General features: G+C 42.7%; 1 protein-coding gene and 1 long non-coding RNA gene across 3 annotated transcripts; one reads left to right on the forward strand and one right to left on the reverse strand.

Annotated features, from left to right (window-relative positions):
- Positions 1-81: 81 nt before the first annotated feature.
- On the forward strand, positions 82-20445 carry RBL2 (RB transcriptional corepressor like 2). 2 transcript variants are annotated; one of them, XM_042877281.1, is made up of 22 exons: positions 82-250; positions 933-1063; positions 2513-2713; positions 4579-4643; positions 7180-7308; positions 8119-8279; positions 8373-8437; positions 9065-9251; positions 9564-9730; positions 10367-10476; positions 11204-11307; positions 11661-11798; positions 12287-12451; positions 12963-13074; positions 13665-13937; positions 14404-14675; positions 15250-15426; positions 15575-15646; positions 16010-16127; positions 17072-17274; positions 17682-17846; positions 18556-20445. In XM_042877281.1, exons 1-22 carry the CDS (start codon positions 182-184, stop codon positions 18724-18726), a joined length of 3255 nt encoding a protein of 1084 aa, XP_042733215.1. In that variant the 5' UTR covers positions 82-181; the 3' UTR covers positions 18727-20445. The 2 variants fall into 2 exon arrangements, with proteins under 2 accessions (XP_042733215.1, XP_042733214.1); XM_042877280.1 differs by having other exon boundaries at positions 89-250; positions 16010-16103.
- On the reverse strand, positions 9861-19182 carry LOC122183389. The gene is made up of 3 exons (XR_006180252.1): positions 19080-19182; positions 18194-18284; positions 9861-16091 (listed from the first exon to the last, which is right to left on the reverse strand). It is a non-coding gene; the product is annotated as an uncharacterized LOC122183389 (long non-coding RNA).
- Positions 20446-21043: the final 598 nt, after the last annotated feature.

Here is a 21043-nt window from a genome sequence, read left to right on the forward strand (position 1 = left end):
GCGGCGCAGGCGCAGTGAGCGGCGGGCGCGCTGCCCCCTAGCGCCGGGGCGCGGGATGTCGGGCGGGGAGGAGGCCGAGGCCGAGCCGGGGGCCGGAGGGGCGATCCCCGCCGCCCCGTCCCCGCCGGCAGAGGAAGGGGACACGCGGCAGCGCTACGAGGAACTCTGCAGCAGCCTCAACATGGACGAGCGCGCCCGCTCCGAGGCCTGGCTCAGCTACCAGAGCATGAAGCGCAACTACACGCTGGAGGTGCGCGCGGGGCCGGGCGGCGGGGCTGAGGGCGGGGGGCGGCATCTCCTCAGCGCTGAGGGAGCGCGGCCCGCCGTGCGTATGGGTGGGGAGGAGGGGGTCGGGGTAACGGCCTCGTGCCGCCACGCGCGGCCGCTGAGGGGCAGCAGGGCGGGGCGGCGGGGCGGGGCGGGAGCGTGAGGCGGCCGATGGGGGAGCGCCGGGATGGCGTTGTTCCTCAGTGCGAGGGTCGGGTTGGGCACGGCTCGGTTGGGATCGGCTCGTGCGGTCAGCCGCCGAGCTGAGCGACCGTTGTGTGTGAGAGAGAAACGTGGGAACCATGCTTGTGCCGTCCCACAGACGAGGGCAGAAGGACTTTTAGATGAAATGGAGCGGTGGCTGTCGTTATTTACGTCTTCTCTATACACCGAACTGGTACAGAGCCCCGTCACCTCACGGCCGATCCGTGGGGCAGTGGGGTCATTTCCTGCCCTACCTCACTGCTCTCACTGCTGCTTGGTGCCGTGCCGACTTCTGGTAGCTGAAAGCACGGCACAGCTGTAGGGATTTCAGAACAAAAATGGTGTTGCTGGTGCAGCACATCCCATCTGTGGCACTGTCTCCATGTCTTGGTGCAGGGTGCAGAGCTGCAGGTGCCGGCAGCTCGGAGGGGGCTTGACGTGCATTGCGTTCTGCTTCACAGGGCAATGAGCTGCACTGGTTGGCGTGTGCCCTCTACGTGGCCTGTAGGAAAGCCATCCCGACCGTCAGCAGGGGGACGGTTGAGGGTAATTACGTATCCCTGACCCGCATTTTGCGCTGCTCCGAACAAAGGTAACTCAGTTCAGACAATTTAAAGCACCTTGAAGAACGTAGAAATTAAGAACAAAGTCCAGATGTCCTTGTTAGAGATAGAATTTATACTGCAGGGATCTTTGTGCTGTAGCTCATTGCCACGCAGGTAGGGTAGTTTTTCATTCATGCGTTCTAAATTTCATAGAATCACAGAATAGTAAAGTTACAAAGGGCCTACAAGATCATCTTGTCCAACCGTCCTCCCATCACCATTGCTACCACAGGCCCCTGAACTGTATCTCGTAGCTCCGCACCCAGACACCTCTTGAACAGGGATGGCGACTCCACCACCTCCCTGGGCAGCCATTCCAGTGTCTGACCAATCTCTGAGAGAAAAATTGGAGAGTTCCTATGCTCAAAAGTGAGAGAAGGTGACCCATGAAGAACAGTCTGCTTCTAAAGAGTGTACAAAGTGTAGGTTTCTCATGTGGATAGATGCTTTTAATTGGCTCTGAAAATGTAATATTTTTCATTTTGGTGAGAAGATTTCACTTTCTGTCCTTTAGTCTTTTATGAAACAAAAGTAATGCTGGATTCTGATGAACTTTTATCAAATGATTGATTGCTGTGGGCAGCCTGGTCTGGTGGTTGGCAACCCTGCACGTAGCAGGGGGGCTGAAACTAGATGATCATTGTGGTCCTTTTCAACCCAAGCCATTCTATGATTCTATGATTTTTTCCACTGAATGATGAAGAAAAACTTCCTGAAACTGATGACAGCAGTATGGTTGTGTGGTAGCAATTCATCAGACTGTCAGAAACTGGAACGTTCATATGAACATGGAGTTCTCTTCCCCTTACTGTTGGAGTGCTGCTGTTTGTTGAAACAATCCAAAGAGTTACTTTTAAAATATTTCTTTGCTAATTGGAGGTTCAAGGAATTGAGTACAGTGGAACAGTTTCTGCATTTTGGGTTACGAAAGACTGTTAAAGTTGAAAAAAATATGGGTAGAAAAGCAGTGAAAAGCAGTGTAAGCCAACTTTATGAACATAAACACGTTGTTGGTACACTTCCTTTGTTTTTTCACACTTTGCAGAGTCTTTTTAGTGTTCGGCAGAGTTCAGATTTTGTTTCACTTAAGTTACTTATTCAGGAATCTGACTTTATAGTAACCGGGCTGCTGGAGAGCTGGTTGTGTCCTTGTGAGGAAAGCCAAGAACCACAACATAGAGTTAACGCAGTCATCAGCAGGGGCTGGCAGCGTGCTGTGAGTTGTCTCAGCTCTTGTTTGTAAATGAGGAGCTGGCTCTCAGCACTTAAAACTATTACTGTCATGTTTGCAATGTTGCTGTTATCAGTAGTTTGGAAAGTATAAGTTGTACTTTTGCTGTAAATAAATATACAGTTAGAGCACGTTTCTGCAAAACAAAGTGAAAACAGAAGCAAACAGCCAACCCTCTGAGATCTAATCTGTTTGATATCTTCAGCTTGATTGAGTTTTTTAACAAGATGAAGAAATGGGAAGACATGGCAAACCTGCCCTCCCAGTTCCGAGAAAGGACTGAAAGACTGGAGAGAAACTTTACAGTCTCTGCAGTAATTTTTAAGAAGTATGAGCCCATTTTTCAGGACTTGTTCAGATACCCTCAGGAAGATCCACCCCGTCAACAGAGAGGAAGAAAACAGAGGTATGGTTCTGTTATTGACAGACTGATGTTTGACCGTTGCAGTTACAAAAACATGATGAAGTTGTTTGGTTGTTTTAATTGTATTTTAACTTATTTTCATAGTAGTTCTTTATGGTACCAGAGGTTGGGCCTTGCTTACAGTGATTTTGGAATCTTGTTTCTGGTCTGTCAGATCTGACAGGGTGCACAAAGCCCTGAAGCTGATAAGCTTCTGTGATCCGAGGAGAAAGATAAAAGGGAGAAATGAAAATCAGCCCTTAGGTGAAAGAAATGCTATTGTAGGGAGGAAAAGGCTGAAAGAATCAGATCCCTTTATGATCTGTACAGCCTCAGTAGAATGGCTTAGCATGGTGACCTGCCTATTAATTCCTCTACTTTTCTTTATAGAGACAGATCTTATGCATATTTTACTTTGTAGCTTTATTTCTCTGTTTCTCAGTTTCTTGGCTTGATTGTTTTTGTGAGCATAACATGGTGGCAGTTGCGACCGATATTGAGTTGCAGATATATTGAGATGAGCACACGATGTTGAAATAATAGCACGTGTGCAGTTCTGCAGCTAGAAGAGTAAGCTCTGCAAGTTTGTTTGGATAGCAAAGTGTGAATTTATTTTGAAGATTAAGTCAGAGGGTAATTCCAAGTTTTTGTGTGAAATGTGCACACTTTTAACATTTAACATGTAACCTGATGGAGTAACCAAAGAAATGAGTTCAGGCTGACAGAACTACTGCTGAAATTGAGATCATGACCTTGCTGTGAGTGAATTTGGTCTGAATGAAAGAAGAATTTCCAGCTTTGGTATATAGTGCTAAATAAAATAAATAATACTAAAAACAGAATTATGGAGCAAATGGTGCTTCCAGAAACAGAGAAAACCCAATAAGGACTGTTTGCGTCGTGCAAACTTTTAGCTTTGAGGCTCGCACCTGTCTTATGGTCTAAACTGGTAGTGAGAATTAAAATAGAACTAATTCTAGAAGGACTGTGATCATACCGGATAAAACATATCTGCTGCCACCTTCTTGTCCATACGTACTGTCTGGAGGCTGGGATGTGGTGTGTGAGATAGCACTTCAGGTATGTGCTACATGGAAACAAGCAGGGGTGTTGAACAAAAAGGGGTGCTAGAGAAGGGTGGGGGCTGTTGCTTGTTTTTAAATGTTCCTTGCAGTAAGTATGTACTGCAAATGAGTAAAATAATACTAGTTTAGATGAGTTGATTACTGTGCCAGGATTTTCCTGTTTCCAAGTGCAGTGGCTGAACTTACTAGCCAGAATTATGAAGTTAAGGATGTTTAGGATGGGTGCTGAGGAAAACTGGTGTAAGTAGCAGAACTAAGAAGTAAGTAGCCCCAGGTCGGTACAGAACTCCTGATGGACAGAGGGAAGGGCCTCACGAATGGCAGTCAAAACTAGTAGAACTTAATGTTGGTAAACCCCGTATTTCAGAATTCTCCATAGTGTGTAAAATTCTACGGGACAAAACACTTTACCAAAGTATGTAGGTGAAGTCTGTGAGCAAACAGCCTGTTAATGCCAGCATGCTGTGTAACGCATGCCTTGCAGAACATACACACGTGCTTACATTGCTCAGAAGACTTCAGAAGGCATTCTGAGTGTGGTGCTCTGTTGGTGTCGTGATGTTTGAATTGCGTGCTGGCTGAGGCTGGGGTTTCCGCTGTGTCTGCTGTAAAGCTCTGAGCAGCCACGGTGTTACTTCAGTCAGGTTTTTGGTTTTGTTTTTTGGGGGGAGGGCCATGGTTTTAGCTGCTCTATGGCAAAGCTGGACTTTCTTTCAGAATGCTGGAACGTCTGTCGTAATTCACTGAGCTTTTGTGTCTTCTCGCTGTGTTTTTCCCCAAAAGGCGACAGCCGTGCACAGTAACCGAAGTTTTCCAGTTTTGCTGGGTGCTGTTTGTTCATGCAAAAGGTAAGAGATTGCAAAGAGACTGAATACTACAAAAAACTGGTCTGTATCAGTCTGTAAACATGAGATAGCTGCAGGCCCTTAGTAGAAAGAGCCTTCTTGGAGCAGCCTGAACAAATGCACTTAGGTTTCTGCAGCGGTGTGTTTTACCACGTGTCTGAGGTAAGCAGTGTGTCCCAACACGTCGGTAGCTTCAGCTGAAATACTGCTCCTGTGTTCCCTGTGTTTTGGCAATTTAAGCTGTAAGGGAAAATTAGCTCAGAGTTTTAGTGAATTCATATTTAGACAGCTGTAATTAATATAAAGTATTATGTTTTATCGACGATGATGACTTTAAATTCCTTGTACGTTTCCAGCAGTGGTGATAATATGTAATGGATTTTTTTCTGTAACGTAGCAAAGATGTGTCATGAAACTGTAGCTGAGGCTACTTTCATGGCATTGTCACAAGTAGCATTGGGATTTTTTATCTACCCCTGCTCATACACACCCTTCAAAAATGTGCATACAGTAATTGTATTGAATAATTATATGCATTACTAAGTAGGTCTGCATCTTTTTCACAAGGGTGATTGTCGTTTGCTTTTTGGACATGGCAGTAGGTATGTAAGTGGCTGTCTTGCAGGCTCAGATTCCCTTGGAATATACACATGGAAATGCTGTGTTAACAGGCTTCCATGGAAACAAAGCAGGGAGGAGCCAATATATTGCCATGCATCTATTGCCTTTATTGTAAAAGCACCCTTAAAGCTAATACGAATAGCAGAGGATTTCAGTCATTTTTCTTCTTGATGACTGATTGGAGAAAAAGACAGAAGGGAGCAGAAGTAAATCCTTTTGCATGAGGGACAGTGAAGCCCCCAAAATTTTAGGCTTCAGTTGTTCAGCCATACAGCATAATTTACAGTCTTTCATCAGTAGGAATTGATTCTGGTACAGTAGGATGAGTTCACTGGGAATTCTTTGAACATAAGTTAGGTAGTATTCTGTCCCATCTGTAATTTCCAGAGAGTTCTTCTGGGAGAAGGATTGTTTGGGATTGCAAGGTCAGTCAGTGCAGGTGATGTGTCTCACTGGTTGTTTCTGAGGATAGACTGCAGTAGGTTGTCTCAGTATGGAATTTCTGGCAGTAGCTTTGTCCTGTCCAGCTTAGCCTTTCTTCTTGCCACAAAGCAGAGGGTTGCCAGCAGGCTTCATTTTGGAAAAGTTACTGGCAATACCCCTGGATCTTTGCAGGAGTATAAAAGGTGCTGTACCAAACAGCTGTCCTGTATGGAAGCTGCTGCTTCTGCACAGGCTGCATGCTGCTCCTGAACAGGAGCAGAGGGTCTGAGAGGGTCTTGTTCCTGCTGAGTTATTGCTTGGTATGTTTGAGTAGGTCACCATTAACTGCTTGTTGGTTGGCAGGCAGTTTCAGACGTACAAATTAACTTTGTGGACTAGAACACAGTGTTGATAACAGCCCATCAGGTTTTACAAGACAGTTTTTTTACAGTACTAACAGACTGCAGAATTAACAAGTGACTAGTGGTAAATGCATTAAGAGTACAAGACTGTGTATGAAGTGTATAAAGCAGTACAAAAATACAAACTGAATGTATACCACCGGAGGAATGAAATATTCCCCATTTGTTTGCTGTGTTTTGAGGGCTGGCAGTAATCCTTATCATGGCAACCACACATCAGCAGCAAGTCGAGGCTTGTCACCATGATCTTTCTGCAAGCTTCAGCATCTTGTGTTTGGTTTCACAAGTGCAGAAAGCACAAGACTCGTTCGTACGTTTGGTATATGCTGCAAAGTAAGGTAGTGACCTTCATAGCCATAGAGCTGCTCTTGTGTGCTGCTTTCATGAATTTATTTGTAGACTCTGTAACATTGTACTTTCTTTAAAATAGAAATTTAAAAAAGAAGATCTCTTTTACATCAATATGACTGGTTTGTATTATTTCATGCTTGGCTGTGGAAGGGAGCACTGAACTGTTGTTTGGAATGTCACTGACTTCACACATTGTTTATGAAACTACTGGCTGTGTAGAATGAGATCTATTTTGACTTGGCTGTCAGTAGCTACTGCCATGCCAGACTTCATGCTTGTGAGATCCTGTTACGGCATCACTTCGTTAAGGTATTAATTGATTGACATTTTGCTGTTGTATTTGTTTAGGACTTCGATTTCTGTCATGAAGATGTAATGGTGTGGAAAGAACTGATGAAAATGTACAGTTAATACAAATTACATTTCAGCTTCATTATTTTAAATAGCTTCAATTATCCACTTTGAAATTATTGTTTCACAAACATGGAATCAGGAAACTGAATGTAAATGTGAACCAAAGCAATTATATGTGCTTCATTTTAACTGTGTGTCCATTTACTTCCTGTGTTTCTATCCAGATATTGACAATCTAGTCACCAAAACCTGTGCTTAAAATACTCCACTGTTGATTGGAAATACAAGTCTGGATAGTTTTGTTTTGTAAAATAATTTCAAATCGATGCTGATTTTAATTAATCTCATTTATCTTTCTTGTACCAAAGGTAATTTTCCCATGATCAGTGATGACTTGGTCAATTCCTATCATCTCTTGTTATGTGCTTTGGATCTAGTGTATGGAAATGCTCTCCAGTGCCCTAACCATAAAGAACTTCTGAATCCCAATTTTAAAGGTATGTTGGAAAAAAAAAGGAAGTCTTTATCTAAAATCTGCATGAACTTCTAAGGCAGTTGAAATGGATATGGAGATATGTAGTAGAGGGAATTATTTTCTCTGTCTGACTATGCAGTTTTATTTCTACCAGCGTGACATGGGAACACAGAATTGAACTCTGTCAAGATCTCAGTGAACTATGGAAGTACCACTGAAGGACTTCCAGAGGAGAAGTTTTGTTAATGATATGTTAATGGCAGTGAAACTGTGTAATGACCCAGTCGTTGTGGGACAGGTCACATTGTAGAGATCCCAGGCAGCAGTTTGGGAAGATCCTGTGCTCAGATACAAAGCAGGCACCCTGACTGTTTCTCTCCCTTTTGGGTTGTTCCTTATGAAAAGAATGGAAGCACAGGCTGACTTGGTAACTGAACATATGAGCGGATGGTGAGAAGCTTCCTCTGAACCTGGGTGTAACTCTTTCAATGCTTACCCCTCATTTTCAGTATCCTGTAGTATTCACTATCTTGTGGTGGCTTGGATGTGAGCAGGGACCATTATCTCCAACTTGAATAAACACTGCCACTCATAGGTGCTTCATCATTTTTCTGCTAGAACTGATATTTTCTATCACCGAATATCTCAGCTGTTTAGGTTTGTCACTTGAAAGGCAGTTTTGATAAGATGATCCAATTGAGGGCACACTGCGTTTCTTTCAAGGGCACAAACTTCATGTTTTAATTTCAGACTGCCTAGGCCACATAGCAAAGAGTTTGAGTTTAGTAAGGTATGAATATAAGAAATTAAACATCACTATTTGTACTTATAGGTCTGCCTGAAGACTTTCATAGTAAGGACTATAAAGCATCATCTGATCCTCCCTGCATCATTGAAAAGCTGTGTTCATTACATTACGGATTGGTTTTAGAAGCAAAAGGCATAAAGGAGCATTTTTGGAAGCCATACATTCGGAAACTTTTTGACAAGAAGGTTGGTCAGTGCATTCAGGATGCAGAAAAATGTTTCCCTCCTTGTTATCTTCAGAACTTTAACAACTGAAATGTCCTCTCTTTGCTCTTACAGCTTTTAAAAGGAAAAGATGAAAATCTGACTGGATTTCTAGATCCTGGAAACTTTGGAGATAGCTTGTGAGTCAGCCTGTGCTTTGGTCTGCATCTGTGTCCCTTTGGGTTATTACCTGTGTCTTACCACTATTACTTTATATACGTATTGCTGTTCATATATTATACTAAAAGGTGTTTCAGCTATTTGGTGGCTGAGGCATTTTCAATATAGCATTGCTTAATGTCTGCTTCTGTTTATGTTTCCATGTTTTTTTCTATGTAATGTAAAGTGTTTGGAAGAAAAGGCTGTGGGGCACACTGAGTGGGGGCAGGGAGGAGGGAAGAACCAAGTGTGGTAATGTTTCATGCTTTTTAAACCTAGAGGTACTGAGCTGTGCATTTAAATGGTACAGAAATGGCAAGTGCAGTGTATGGCGATGTGATGCTGCATAAGTTCTGAGGAGTTTCCAGCCAAATGCCACCAGTTCTCTGCATTGTATTGCATTCCTTCTGTTGCCATATGAAGTGACAGGGCATCAATTACAAAGGTAGAATAATGCCACTGTCATGTTTAAGGTATTGTAGGTTTTAACTGAGGCTAAAGTTCGTTCTGAGGCAGCCTTTTGACAGGGCAGAGGTGTGTTCAGTCAGAAAGCAGGTAAAGAAAGCACTGTCTAATTAAAGGGGTTTTCTCTCTCTTTTCCTCCATAGCAAAGCCATCAACAAGGCCTATGAGGAGTATGTCTTGTCAGTAGGAAATCTCGATGAGCGAATATTTCTCGGGGAAGATGCAGATGAAGAAATTGGAACTCTCACACGGTACTTAAATACACCCTCAGGAGTGGAAACAGCTGAGCGAGTACAAGTGAAGCATAATTTACAGCAACACTTTGACAGAGTGAGTCTGGCACGGTCCCTTGCAGGTTTTGTGGAGAAGGAGTTGTCCAGTTCTGGTGTTTCAGTGTGAGGTCATTTTGTCACTGCTCAGACACTTGTACATGAGTATTTGACACCAGCATCCAGGTGACAGATAGACCTGTGGCTGCTGGCTGTTACTGAGAGTGAACTGGTTTGGGTTGTTTGATTCCTGCTCCCTTTTCCCAGATATATATTATAACCAGTTAAGAAACAATGCTAGCACCTGCCTAGGTCTCTCAGAAGCTCTACGTTTTGTAATAATGTACAGACAGAAGCTTTTTTTCCTTTTTAGTCTAAATCGCTTCGGATGACGACCCCCCTCACTGGCCGCAGGTACGTGAAGGAGAGCAACCCCTATGTGACACCTGTTTCCATCGCGACCTACAGCTTGAGCCGCCTTCACACCATGCTGGCAGGGCTGAAAAATGCCCCCAGTGAAAATCTGGAGCAAATCTTCAGGTAAGCTTGATGCGTAGCTAACAAAAAAACTCATTTAAAGGTGAAATTATAATAACAAATGTTATTGTTAAATAGTGTGATTTAAGTTCTGGAAGTCTGAAGTGAAATAGGAGCCAGAGGGACATTTAACTTCAGAGACTCTTGTCTTTATTTCTACACAATCCTTGAGAGATTGACAGCTGTAAGAACACACAGCGTTCTCAACCCAACATTCTGAGCTTCCCTAACAGCAAAATGCAAATGCAACTGTTTCAAGATGTTTCTTACTAATTAGCCAGCTTCACTACCTGGCAACTCACTCTATTCTGTAGGAGATCAAAAATAATTTCTTTTTCTCCGTGTACATAAGTCTTTGGCTCAGGTACAGTATGTTACAAAGCACTTGTTATATTGCATGGAATGTGTTTAGTATTAAACTCTTAAGAAGAGTTGACACTCACTAAAGTATAATATGCTGTAGCTGTCTTGTAGTGCATGTGCAGCAAGGCTTGTGTGGGTGTGTTTGCGTTGCTATCTATCAAAGATATTTCACAGCTTCATGCTTTAATTGTATTGTAGGTCTTTTTGTTGTTGGTTTCTTTTGTGTGTGTATTTGTCTTAGCAGAAGTAGGACACTGAAATAGCTTGTATTTTCAGGGCATGTTCCAGAGATCCTTCACAGTCTATTGCAAGCAGAGTGAAAGAGATGTGTGAAGTATACTGCCAGAGCATGCAGTCTGAAGAAGAATTCAGTAATTTGACCAAAGGTGGGAAACATTTTACTTACATAAATTGGAATTTATGTGCATTTAAAAATACTGATCTCTTCTAAGTAACCTTTGTCTTATGTAGACACTGTGCTTTTGCACAAGAGTCTTTTCTATTTCTTGTCTTTTCCTGCTAGTCTTCAGATAGAGCAACTTTCAACCCTGTATAAACTTTCATAATCATACTTGGCATAAATTACTGGAATTTGATATTCTTATGTTCTACAAAAGGGAGGAAAGAAAAGCTCTCAGAACTGTTTTTCTTCTCTCAAATCTAAGTGTGCATTTCTGTCAAAAAAAGTAATTAAAATTTTTTAAGAATAGGTGCTTTGTACTTTGTATCTGTGCTCATCAACACAGTTGTTCACTTTGTCTTGCAGAGTGCTTGGATCCCCACAGAGGTTTTTCCAAACACTGTATTTTCTGATCTTGAAATACTTTTTATTTTAGCAGTAATAAGGGTTGTTCTTACACATGGTGTTTTTTTTACCAAGTTCTGAGTTCAGTACGAAGCTGCTGTGCTCTGCAATCACGTTTCAGTGCAGTAGAGAGATTCCATGGCTAACATTAACCCTTGAACATGAGTCCCATTTAGTCCTGAAAGCAGCGTAGCCACAGCTGCACAGAAATCCATGCAATAAGCTGTTGTTTTAACTCTGTAGATTAAGATAAATAATGATTCTTTTATCACAATTCACAATATTATTTCTGTTGAAAATTCCTGCAGATGTGGCCAGCAAGCATTTTCGTCGTGCTGAGGTACTCTACTACAAGGTTTTGGAGTTGGTCATTGAGCAAGAGAGGAGGAGACTGGGAGATGCAGACTTATCTGTAAGGACAACTCCTCCAATTGCACCTTGTGTTTAAAGTTGGATCTGCAACAAAGAAAATATTTATAGGACAGGATAATGCTATTTTAGATGAGTAAATCTCTTGAGTAGTCGGAAGGCATTCCTGAATGGAAGAAAAGCTGTCCAAGAAATTATTCACCTTTGCGAACAAAAAGGATATATAAAATTTACAAAGAATAAGGATGTCTTAATTTGGATTCTGTCCTATCATGTACAAAAGCAAATGTCTAGTTAAAAACCTTCTAATCTCACTGTTGAGGCAGAACAGAAAGCATCATGCAGTTCTATTGTTACACTGTAAATGAAGCATTAAATTGGGCAACTCTCTTGCAGGCAGTACTGGAGCAAGATGTGTTTCATCGCTCCCTGCTGGCGTGCTGCCTTGAGATTGTCACCTTCACGTACAAGTTACCTGGAAGCTTTCCCTTCATCACTGAAATATTTGACATTCCAGTTTATCACTTCTATAAGGTAAAGTAAGAGCTAGAAATGTTTATCAAGTCCTGTGTACTCTTGGCTTATATTAAATAATCTCCTTACCTAAATGTGTATTAACTCTTCATTCTTAGCATTGCCCCTTTTTGTCTTGAAAGTATTTTACAGCTGGTTTGGGCGTTTAAAGATCAGACTACTGGTAATCAGTTTCACATAGGAGCAGTGTGCAAGTGACTAAGGATTGTCATTTATCTTGAGCTAGTGACCAGGGATCCTGAGCTGCTGCTGCAGCTGTTCTGCATTCACTGCTGCTGTGGCAAGATACACGTACCTGTCTTCAGATAAACTTGCAGCCCACCAGACAATTGAACCATACTGACACAGTCTAATAATTGTACTAGTCTCTTCCTTGAACATTTAGGATCTAATTTCACTGTAAGAAGAAATATATGAAAACAAGAATATTATACTCAGTCACTGGTTTATTCAGTACCACAAGGACTTCATTGCTCTCTGCATTACAGGTAATTGAGGTTTTCATTAGAGCAGAAGATGGCCTTTGTCGGGAAGTTGTAAAACACCTTAATCATATTGAAGAACAGATCTTGGAAAGCATGGCCTGGAAACAGGAGTCCATACTGTGGGACAGAATCAGAGATAACGACAACAAAGTTCCTAGCTGCGAAGAGGTGAGCACGTCTCTGTACCCCTAACACATCTGTTCAAACAGAATGGTGGAGAGTGGACATCAGCATTGTATGCCCAGAGTTCAGTTTCTCCCTACAAGCTAAGCGGGGCAGAGAAAGAGCTGCATGTGTTTGTGTGTGACCTGTTACCACTGCAGAGATGTCCAAACACAGGCATCCAGCTGATGTGATTCTCACCCCGTGTTTGCTTAGAGTAGGAGCACAGTGAATAATGAACACAGAGGAGGTATGAAACAGTCACACTTGAGAAGACTGCTACAGGAGTCTGGTTAAGAACAGACTCTTAATTACAGTCACAGAATGATTATTACAGGATTGTATTTTCTAGAGTAGTACAATCATTACGAAGTTTTAAAGTTAAGTTTACAGTAATTTTTCAATGTTCTTCATTTTTCTTTTCCTCCGTATAGTTTCACTGTTCAACATTCATAGACTGGTAGTTCTAAAAATCATTTGTGCCACAGACACACTAATAACAGTACAACTATTTCAGGTCATGCCACCTCAGTATTTTGAGAGATCTGCTGCCAACAGTGTTGTGGGTTCTCCACTGACACCAAGACGACTAAATGAGGTCCGAGCTGAAACCGGAGGCCTGGGAAAAGGTGAGCTGTTTTTTAAGCACAGTGTATTTATCACTCTTACACCATGCCCTGTATTTACAAATCTGAATGGCGTACAGAAGGAAGCTGCTCTAGTGGTTTATGTACAATTGTGCATGAATTAGGCACTTGTAAATGCTATTTCTGTTGTAACTTGCATAGTCGCATCAGTTGTCTAAGACAGAAACATTCGTTATTTCAGATCAAAACAGTCCTCTGTCACTGGTTTCAGGAGCTTATATCTACAAAGGACATCTGTGTACACACATGTATGTGTTTAAGTACATCTGTTCTGATCAGTAGCACCTGAGCAGCTTTTTTGTTACACCAGATTAGAAGCTCCAATGTATGTTTAGTTCTGTGAGGCTTCAGGCTTTTTCTGGGGAACTAAAGCATAATACAGTCTCTGAGGAAAAGATATTCAGCACTGTGTTATTTGAGATCAAGTCATCTCATAATCTGTAAGCCACAGATGTAGACATTAATTTTAAATGCTTCCAGTTGTCACATTTGGGGTCTCATCACATTTTTTAAAATCTATTTGTATTATAAGGGATTTTACAATAAGATTTTGGTTTTTTTTAAATCCACAGGCATTTCATCTTCTCCTACTACCCTGTATGACAGATACAGCTCTCCTACAGCCCACCCTACCAGGAGAAGGTTGTTTGTTGATAACGATAATACCTCCGACAACGGAACTCCAGTCAGAGTTTCCCAGCAGCCCGTGGTAAATACGGTGCCTGTGCAGAACGTGAATCCTGAAGCAGTGTCAGTAACTCCAGTGCCTGGTCAGACATTGGTTACAGTAGCAACCGCCACCGTAACAGCCAACAATGGGCAAACTGTGACCATTCCTGTACAAGGTAAGAGAAGAGCTGCTGTCAGATGAGGCCAATTTCTATCCAGATGTTAGTATACAGTCAGGGGGTGGGGGGAAAACAGCACACCCAGAGCAGAAAAGCAGGCTTAAGAATTTATAGTGGGGAAGAACTGTATCAGTGGAATTTAGAGACAAGACACAGGGCACAAAGATGTTCACTGACTGTGGATTAGCGACTTGGTTATTGCAGTGACCTTTGCTTCCTCAACTGGAAGAAAGTGACATTACAGTTAAAGATCAGCTCAATTCCGTTATTTTCCTGTCTCCTTATGGTAAGAAGTTCCAAGTACTTTCATAAAACATTTTGTCTCTATAGTATGCTACAAACTATAAGCAACTAATTTAAGTGTTACTGAACTATTAAGAAAAAGCTCTAACAGGAAACAACCATCCACACTAAACAAACCACCCCACCTTGCTCTTATGTCAAACTCTTCCTTAAATTACAGGTATCGCCAATGAAAATGGAGGAATAACTTTCTTCCCAGTGCAGGTAAACGTAGGGGCCCAGCCTCAAGCTGTCTCTGGCTCCATTCAGCCCCTCAGTGCCCAGGCTCTCACGGGCACTCTGAGCACTCAGGTGTCAGGGGCAACGCTGCAGCTCCCAGGACAGGTCACTGTTCAGCACATCACCTCTGGGGAGCCAAGGCCAGCCCAGCACCTCACTGCCACAGCCGCTCGCTCCCGGAAGATGGGCTCGCTTTCCCTCTTCTTTAGAAAGGTACTTTTTAGCCTGCTTAGTTTGTATTTTGGTAGCTCTTCTGTGATGCTGAAATATTTCCTTACTTCTAATATTAATAAGAGAATATTTAGTTTCCAAGCTGACATGTTTTGTTTGTTCAGATGCATACCTGAAGGGTTGGTTTCCTGTACAGAAATTTCTCACTGTCAGAGTAGCTGAACAGTACAGCTGTCACTAGCTGAGAAGTAGATTTACAGCTGTGGCTAGCAGCTGCTTAAACATGTCCATCTTCTTTAAGGCTCTTAAAGAAAGAAATTCACTTTTGAAATATTCTTGTTTATTCAATACAGAGGTTTCTATAGGTGCTGTTTTTGTACTTCAAGAGTATCTTGAAGAAATAATCTGGAGAATTGCAGAATTAAAAAAAAAAATGCTTTTTTAGCATTAGTACCAGTATAATAGTGTCTGTTTCTTGTAAGCAGAAGATAGTTCCAGTATTTGTCATTAGCTTATCATCTGCACGAGTTTCACAGAGCACACATGTCCAAACTGCGCTCTAACCTGGATAAGAAGCACTGCTGACGCGGTCCCTGCACTGTCTCTCTTCCATCAGGTGTATCATTTAGCAAGTGTTCGTCTGCGGGATCTCTCTGTCAAACTGGATATATCTGATGAGCTGCGGAAAAAAGTCTGGACGTGTTTTGAGTATTCCCTGATGCACTGCCCTGAAATCATGATGGACAGGCATCTGGATCAGCTGCTGATGTGCGCCATCTACGTAATGGCCAAGGTAAGCTGAACAAAAACACACGTTTTCTAAGGCTTGGTAGTTCAGAGATTGCTCTAACAACCCCCAAAAACAACCTCAGCAAACCAAACGGTGGGGGAAGAAAACAACCAAAAGCTACCACAGGAGGTCTAATACTGACTATTCTTAGGTTACAAAGGAAGACAGGTCGTTCCAGAACATTATGCGCTGCTACCGGACACAACCGCAAGCCAAGAGTCACGTAAGTACAGTTAGAAATCTCCTCGTTCCCGAAGCAGAACTGAGGCATTTAATAAATGACATCATCTAATAAATATTAAATGATGCATTCTCAGAGCCACTGTCCTTAAAAATAGCAGTCGCACCCAAATCTTGCACTAGTGAAAGCTTTTTCTGTACCTGTAATTTAACTTATCTTCACTTACAACCTCCATCAACAGTACCTACTGGATGACAGGTAGGAAGCTGCCTGCATTTTCCCCTATAGAAAACAATGTGATGTCAAACAGTGTTCTAAAAGCAGATGTATGGTGCAGACTGTTGCTTCCAGACTGTGCAACTGCGCATCACTCACAGGTGCTGTGCTGCTCTTGTCTCCCTGCAGGTGTACCGGAGTGTGCTGATAAAAGGCAGGAGACGCCGCCGCCAGTCTGGCAGCAGTGACAGCAGCAGCCAGCAGAACTCCCCTACAGACAGAAGTAAGGAGAGAAGTAAAGAAAGAAGTGAGTGTTTCCAAATTCCAGATGTTCATTTTTAATCCTATTTTCAGAACAGTGTAGTTAGGGTACAAGTTGGATTTTGTGTCACCCCCCACACCAAACAGTTCCTTCTTAAGTAAACTTAGCTGCAATTAAGAACGTACCAACAACGTGCAAGAGTTGTTTTGCAAAGTGAAGCTTAGCATTGCACCTGCTGTGACAGTGCAGTTTTAAATCTGTCGCTGCGTGTGTTTACCTTAAGTGTACTCCTCAGGTAAGTTTGGACACCAGAGAACATGATGTAGAGTGAAAGTAGCATGTCCACAGCAGTGCCTTTTAATAGTTTAGCAGAGAGGCAGCAGCTGGCTGGCTTCATAGATAAAAACCACCAGCAGCCCCTCCCAGCATCCGGTGTAGCACTGCTCATGTCTCTGGAGTGCGGACAAAGATTCTAGCCTCGATACCTGAATTAACACATTTTTCCTTGACTGAATTTTGCATAAAAAAGCAAGTGAAAGTGAGCATGCATATTCTTACAACCAGCTTTCAAATACTTGACAGTACAACCGTACATTTTCATGTTTTCTGTCACAGAAAGGGGGCAAGGAGGGGAGGGACAAAAATAATGTATTCCACAAATTCCCACATTAAAAAAGCAAAAGTACCACCAAGGCAAATATTGCTACCATTTGCCGAAAGAAAGACTGACGTTCCTCAGTTGAAGTTGGGCCAGCTGGCAACAAGGCAAATTACAGGGGAAATGCCTGAGAAATGGATTTTTAGCTCAGCTTCTACAGAAAAATCACTTTCAGCTCATGCACTAAGCTGTTAGAAATGAAGTGTTCCTGTAGCAATACTCAGCATTTCGCTGGTCTGCTGTAAGGGAGGGTGCTGAGCAGGATTGCCAGCACTGAGGGCAGGCGCCTGTGCCCTGCTGGGGATTGAGGAGTGTGCACTTCTGTCCTCAGCCAGCAGAGACTCCAGCCCTGTGATGCGCTCCAGCAGCACCCTGCCTGTGCCCCACCCCAGCAGTGCTCCTCCTACTCCCACCCGCCTGACCGGAGCAAACAGCGATACTGAGGAGGAAGAGCGAGGAGACCTCATACAGTTCTACAACAGCATCTACATTGAGCAGATCAAGGAATTTGCCCTGAAGTACACTTCAAATGGGGTGAGATAGCACTGTGCTTCTGTTAGTAAATAGATCTTATTTTACTGTGTGTGCAGTAGAGTACCCTTAGCTAACCTCACCTTAAGGAAAGCAAGAGTATCCATGACAAAAATTCCAGTTCAAGTATATAATCTGGTGCTGAAAGATTAAACCCTTTTGCTGCCTATTTGTTACTTTCTCTTGCTGAAATACAGGGCCCCAATGAATGTCATCCACCAGCCTCATATACAATTAAAAAGTAAAATACTAATATTTCCTAGATGTACAACAAATCCTGCTGTGTCCTAAGGAAGGCCGTGAGAAAAACATCTGAACTGTGCTTAAAATGACCAGCTTACAACAGCCTTGCTGTAGACACCTTAGTGAGATTACATAGCGGCTGAGTGTTTTTTTTTCCTCCTGAGCAGACGGACTCCCCTCCGCTCTCACCCTACCCCTTTGTGAGAATTAGCTCTCCTCGCAGAGTACAGCTGACTCAGAACCAGCCGGTGTACATCTCACCCCACAAAAACGTGTCTGCTCTCTCTCATCGAGAGAAAATATTCTATTATTTCAGCAGCAGCCCATCTAAGGTAAGACTAAAGGGGGTTAGTTTGGTTTTATAAATCCTGAATCCTGTCATTTATGTTGGGATGTGATGGTAGAGAATACTGCACAACACTCCTTCTAGTGTACATTGTGAAGATGTACTCTGTCACCAGATTGTCTCCAGATTGTCAGTCTACAGATCTAAGAAGCTGGAGAGCAATGAGGTATCCAAGGCACTTGTGTACTTTTAAATCTGCCCTCTGTAACAGTGCACGTACATCAGTGACACCACAGGATGGGGTGTTTGGCATGGAGGCTCAAACATGAACCACAGTCATTCCCTCTTATCTACTTAGTGAGGAAAAATGTCTCTTAGCACAAAAAGACTTACCAGGTGAACATGGAACAGGCTGAATCCCGTCATCTCCAGAAGCAGAAGCCTTCTCCAAGCAGCACCTTCATTCAGGATAGGAATTCTGCACCTATGGTGTAAGATAACATGCCATAACTACAGCTGGAAGGCCTTTCAGCTCCACGTGCACCTGCAGAGCATCAAAAAACTTACACAAAAGGCTTGCTTGAGAAAGACTCTGGAATACAGTAATGGGACCAGCACAGTGGTTAAAAGGGTTAGTTTGTTACAGAAAGCTCCAAAACTGAGGCATTTGTAAGCCTAGAGTAATGGGACTAGCAAGAACACTGCTTTTTTTGTTGCCACAATAATGAGAATTTTTTCTTTCCACCTCTCCCCAGAGGCTAAAGGAAATTAACAGCATGATTAGAACAGGAGAAACGCCAACCAAGAAGAGAGGCATTCTCTTAGAAGATGATAGTGAAGCACCAGCTAAGAGAATCTGTCAGGAAAACCACACTGCTCTGTTACGCCGACTGCAAGATGTAGCCAACGACCGAGGGTCCCACTGAGCGCAGGGGCTCAGCACAGGTAGGCCCTCTCTGCTGCTGGCGGCTCAGAGCATGCCATGGACTCACAAAGCCGTGCAGGCATCGGGATGCTCCTGCCAGCCCGTGGTGACCAGTCCCTGCTGGGCTGTGCCGAGCCTCTGCTTCCCCAGTGCCAGGGACAGGGAGGATGCGTTCTGAACTCTGCAGCTCCACTCTGCCTGTCGTAAAGCTGGTCGGAAGGCAGGTGACCTACCTGCAGCCTTTGGCTGCACTAGGCAGTTCAAAGCTTTTTATTGCTTGGAGAACGCGTCCCTCGCACAGCTTTCTACCTAGCAGCAGGTATTTGCATCTATTTGCTCAACCAGTCTACTTACAGTGTTTTCATCAATGCTTGACCATTTTCAGCTTTGTAATAGGAAGTTGCATATGTATCAAACATGGGAGCATTGTACCAAGGCGCTCGTAGCCAAACGTTCTGGGGAAAAACAAAAAAAAGGAAAAAATAAGCATTAATGACTGCCATAAAAATAATCATTTATAAGTAATAGTCTAGCAATGTCCAGCCTTTTCTGCTTGGAAAGGGAAGATAGGAATAAGCTTTTTGAGAGCTGAAGGAAGCTACCTGTATGGATTCTGTATGTATCCGGGATGCTTTGTGTGCCACCAAATCCACCATGCTGTTTTGCTGTAACATCTGGGCACCCTGTTGTATAGAAGTAGCTAACTCCACTTACACACTGTTGTTAGCTGTGCAATGTTTTAAAGTGAACTCGTGTTCAAAAGGTGGCACTTTTGATAGGGCTGTGAAGCATTGGTTTTAAGGCAGATGAGTTTTGCTGTATATTTGCAATGGCACTTTCTAAATGTGAATATCTTTTTCAAGGCTGACTTCAGCCATTTTTCTTAATGGAAGCAATCCAATTTTTGTATTTATTTTCAAATTGACATCCCACAGCTCTCCTTCAGCAAACGGCATTAAGAATTCATTTTAACGTTACATGCATGCAGTAACAAATGCAGGAGGTCAGGGATGTGGGCTTTGGTCAAGAAATTTTATTTACGCTTGCGTTGTTTCTTCAGATTGCTCTGCTTGAGAGTCAGGAATCGGCCCTCACTTCCTCAGTAGAAGGAAGGTGGCCTCGATCTCTTAAAGATGCACACTGTGCTTTTGGAGTGGTTTTAAAGGACAGAGAGAGAGGGGTTTGGTTTTTTTAATGGACAGAATCAGGCTGCCTGGGAGAAATCTCTCTCCTGCTAATGGTATAAGAAAGCAATGCATATATTAATTAGATCTACTAATTGTTTTCATTTAAATTAATCCTAAAATACCAACCTTGTTGGTATGCTCAGACCTTTCCTGAGAATTAGTGTCCTATGCCAGCTTATTCATCTTTAAGGACAACTGGGGACAATGTTGTTGTTCTTGTAAAATTCAGCACACACAGATGCTAGAAGGTTTTATAAGGAAGCAGAACTTGAAAGCTCAGTGTTCTCATTCATCCCCGCTCCTTTGAATAACGGGAAGATTTAGGACTTAATTCCGCAGTAAAATCAGTTAAGGTAAAATAAAAGCGTCTTTTGTTCTTACCTGTGTAAGAAGGCCTGAAGTCAAGCAGTGGTGTAGATGTTCCTGTAAAAATATTTATGAACTTGTCAGACAATTCTTGTTATTCTGTACCATTTACATTAATTTGTATGAAAATATTGCAAGTGTATTTTTCAATAAAGAACTCATCATAAGGCTTGTGTGAAGAAAGCTTCATACGGGCAAAGCCTCCCCCAGTGTGCATCTGTCAAAGGCTGCGCCGACGGCACAGACACCAAAATAGCACGAGGCTGGGTGCTCCCAGGCACACCATGTACTGAATCACAAGCAGCTCAGTCAGACATCAGCACTCAGGGTGTCAGGTAACAGGGCGATGCTGCATTAACTACTCACTCAAAAAAAAAATTATTCTTGCACGGTTTAAGTCGTAGTTTTAAAATGTTTCCTGCTAGCGTAACTTCCATTTCTCTTTCTGAAATATTCTTTACAGAAATCAGAATTGTAAGCATTACACTTCTGAGTGTTGTTAAAATGTTATTTCAGCCAAGTATTGACAGAGACTGCAACATTTTCAGTCCGTTTTTCATGAGATGACTGACAGCTGTAATAGGAAAGATAACAGCTGAGTGCTGGAGAAAAGCATTTGGCACCAAAGTGCAGTTTGGGTGCTGTCTGCCTGCCTTGCTCCTGGAACAGCTCCTTTTTGAGCATGAACTGCTTACAGGTGATCTGTTACTCTTCCCTTTTTCAATCTACAAAAAAAGAGATGATGCCATTTCTTAATTTTGAACT

Source organism: Lagopus leucura, unplaced genomic scaffold, assembly GCF_019238085.1.
Source record: "Lagopus leucura isolate 7727_CA_CO unplaced genomic scaffold, USGS_WTPT01 Super-Scaffold_100017, whole genome shotgun sequence".
NCBI lineage: Eukaryota > Metazoa > Chordata > Aves > Galliformes > Phasianidae > Lagopus > Lagopus leucura.

Coding starts and splice junctions, on each gene's coding strand:
- RBL2 (XM_042877281.1), top strand. CDS start 182: ATGGACGAGCGCGCCCGCTCCGAGGCCTGGCTCAGCTACCAGAGCATG. Junction 9,252..9,563: donor TACAGCAACACTTTGACAGA/GTGAGTCTGGCA, acceptor TTTCCTTTTTAG/TCTAAATCGCTTCGGATGAC. Junction 17,847..18,555: donor TCAGCAGCAGCCCATCTAAG/GTAAGACTAAAG, acceptor ACCTCTCCCCAG/AGGCTAAAGGAAATTAACAG.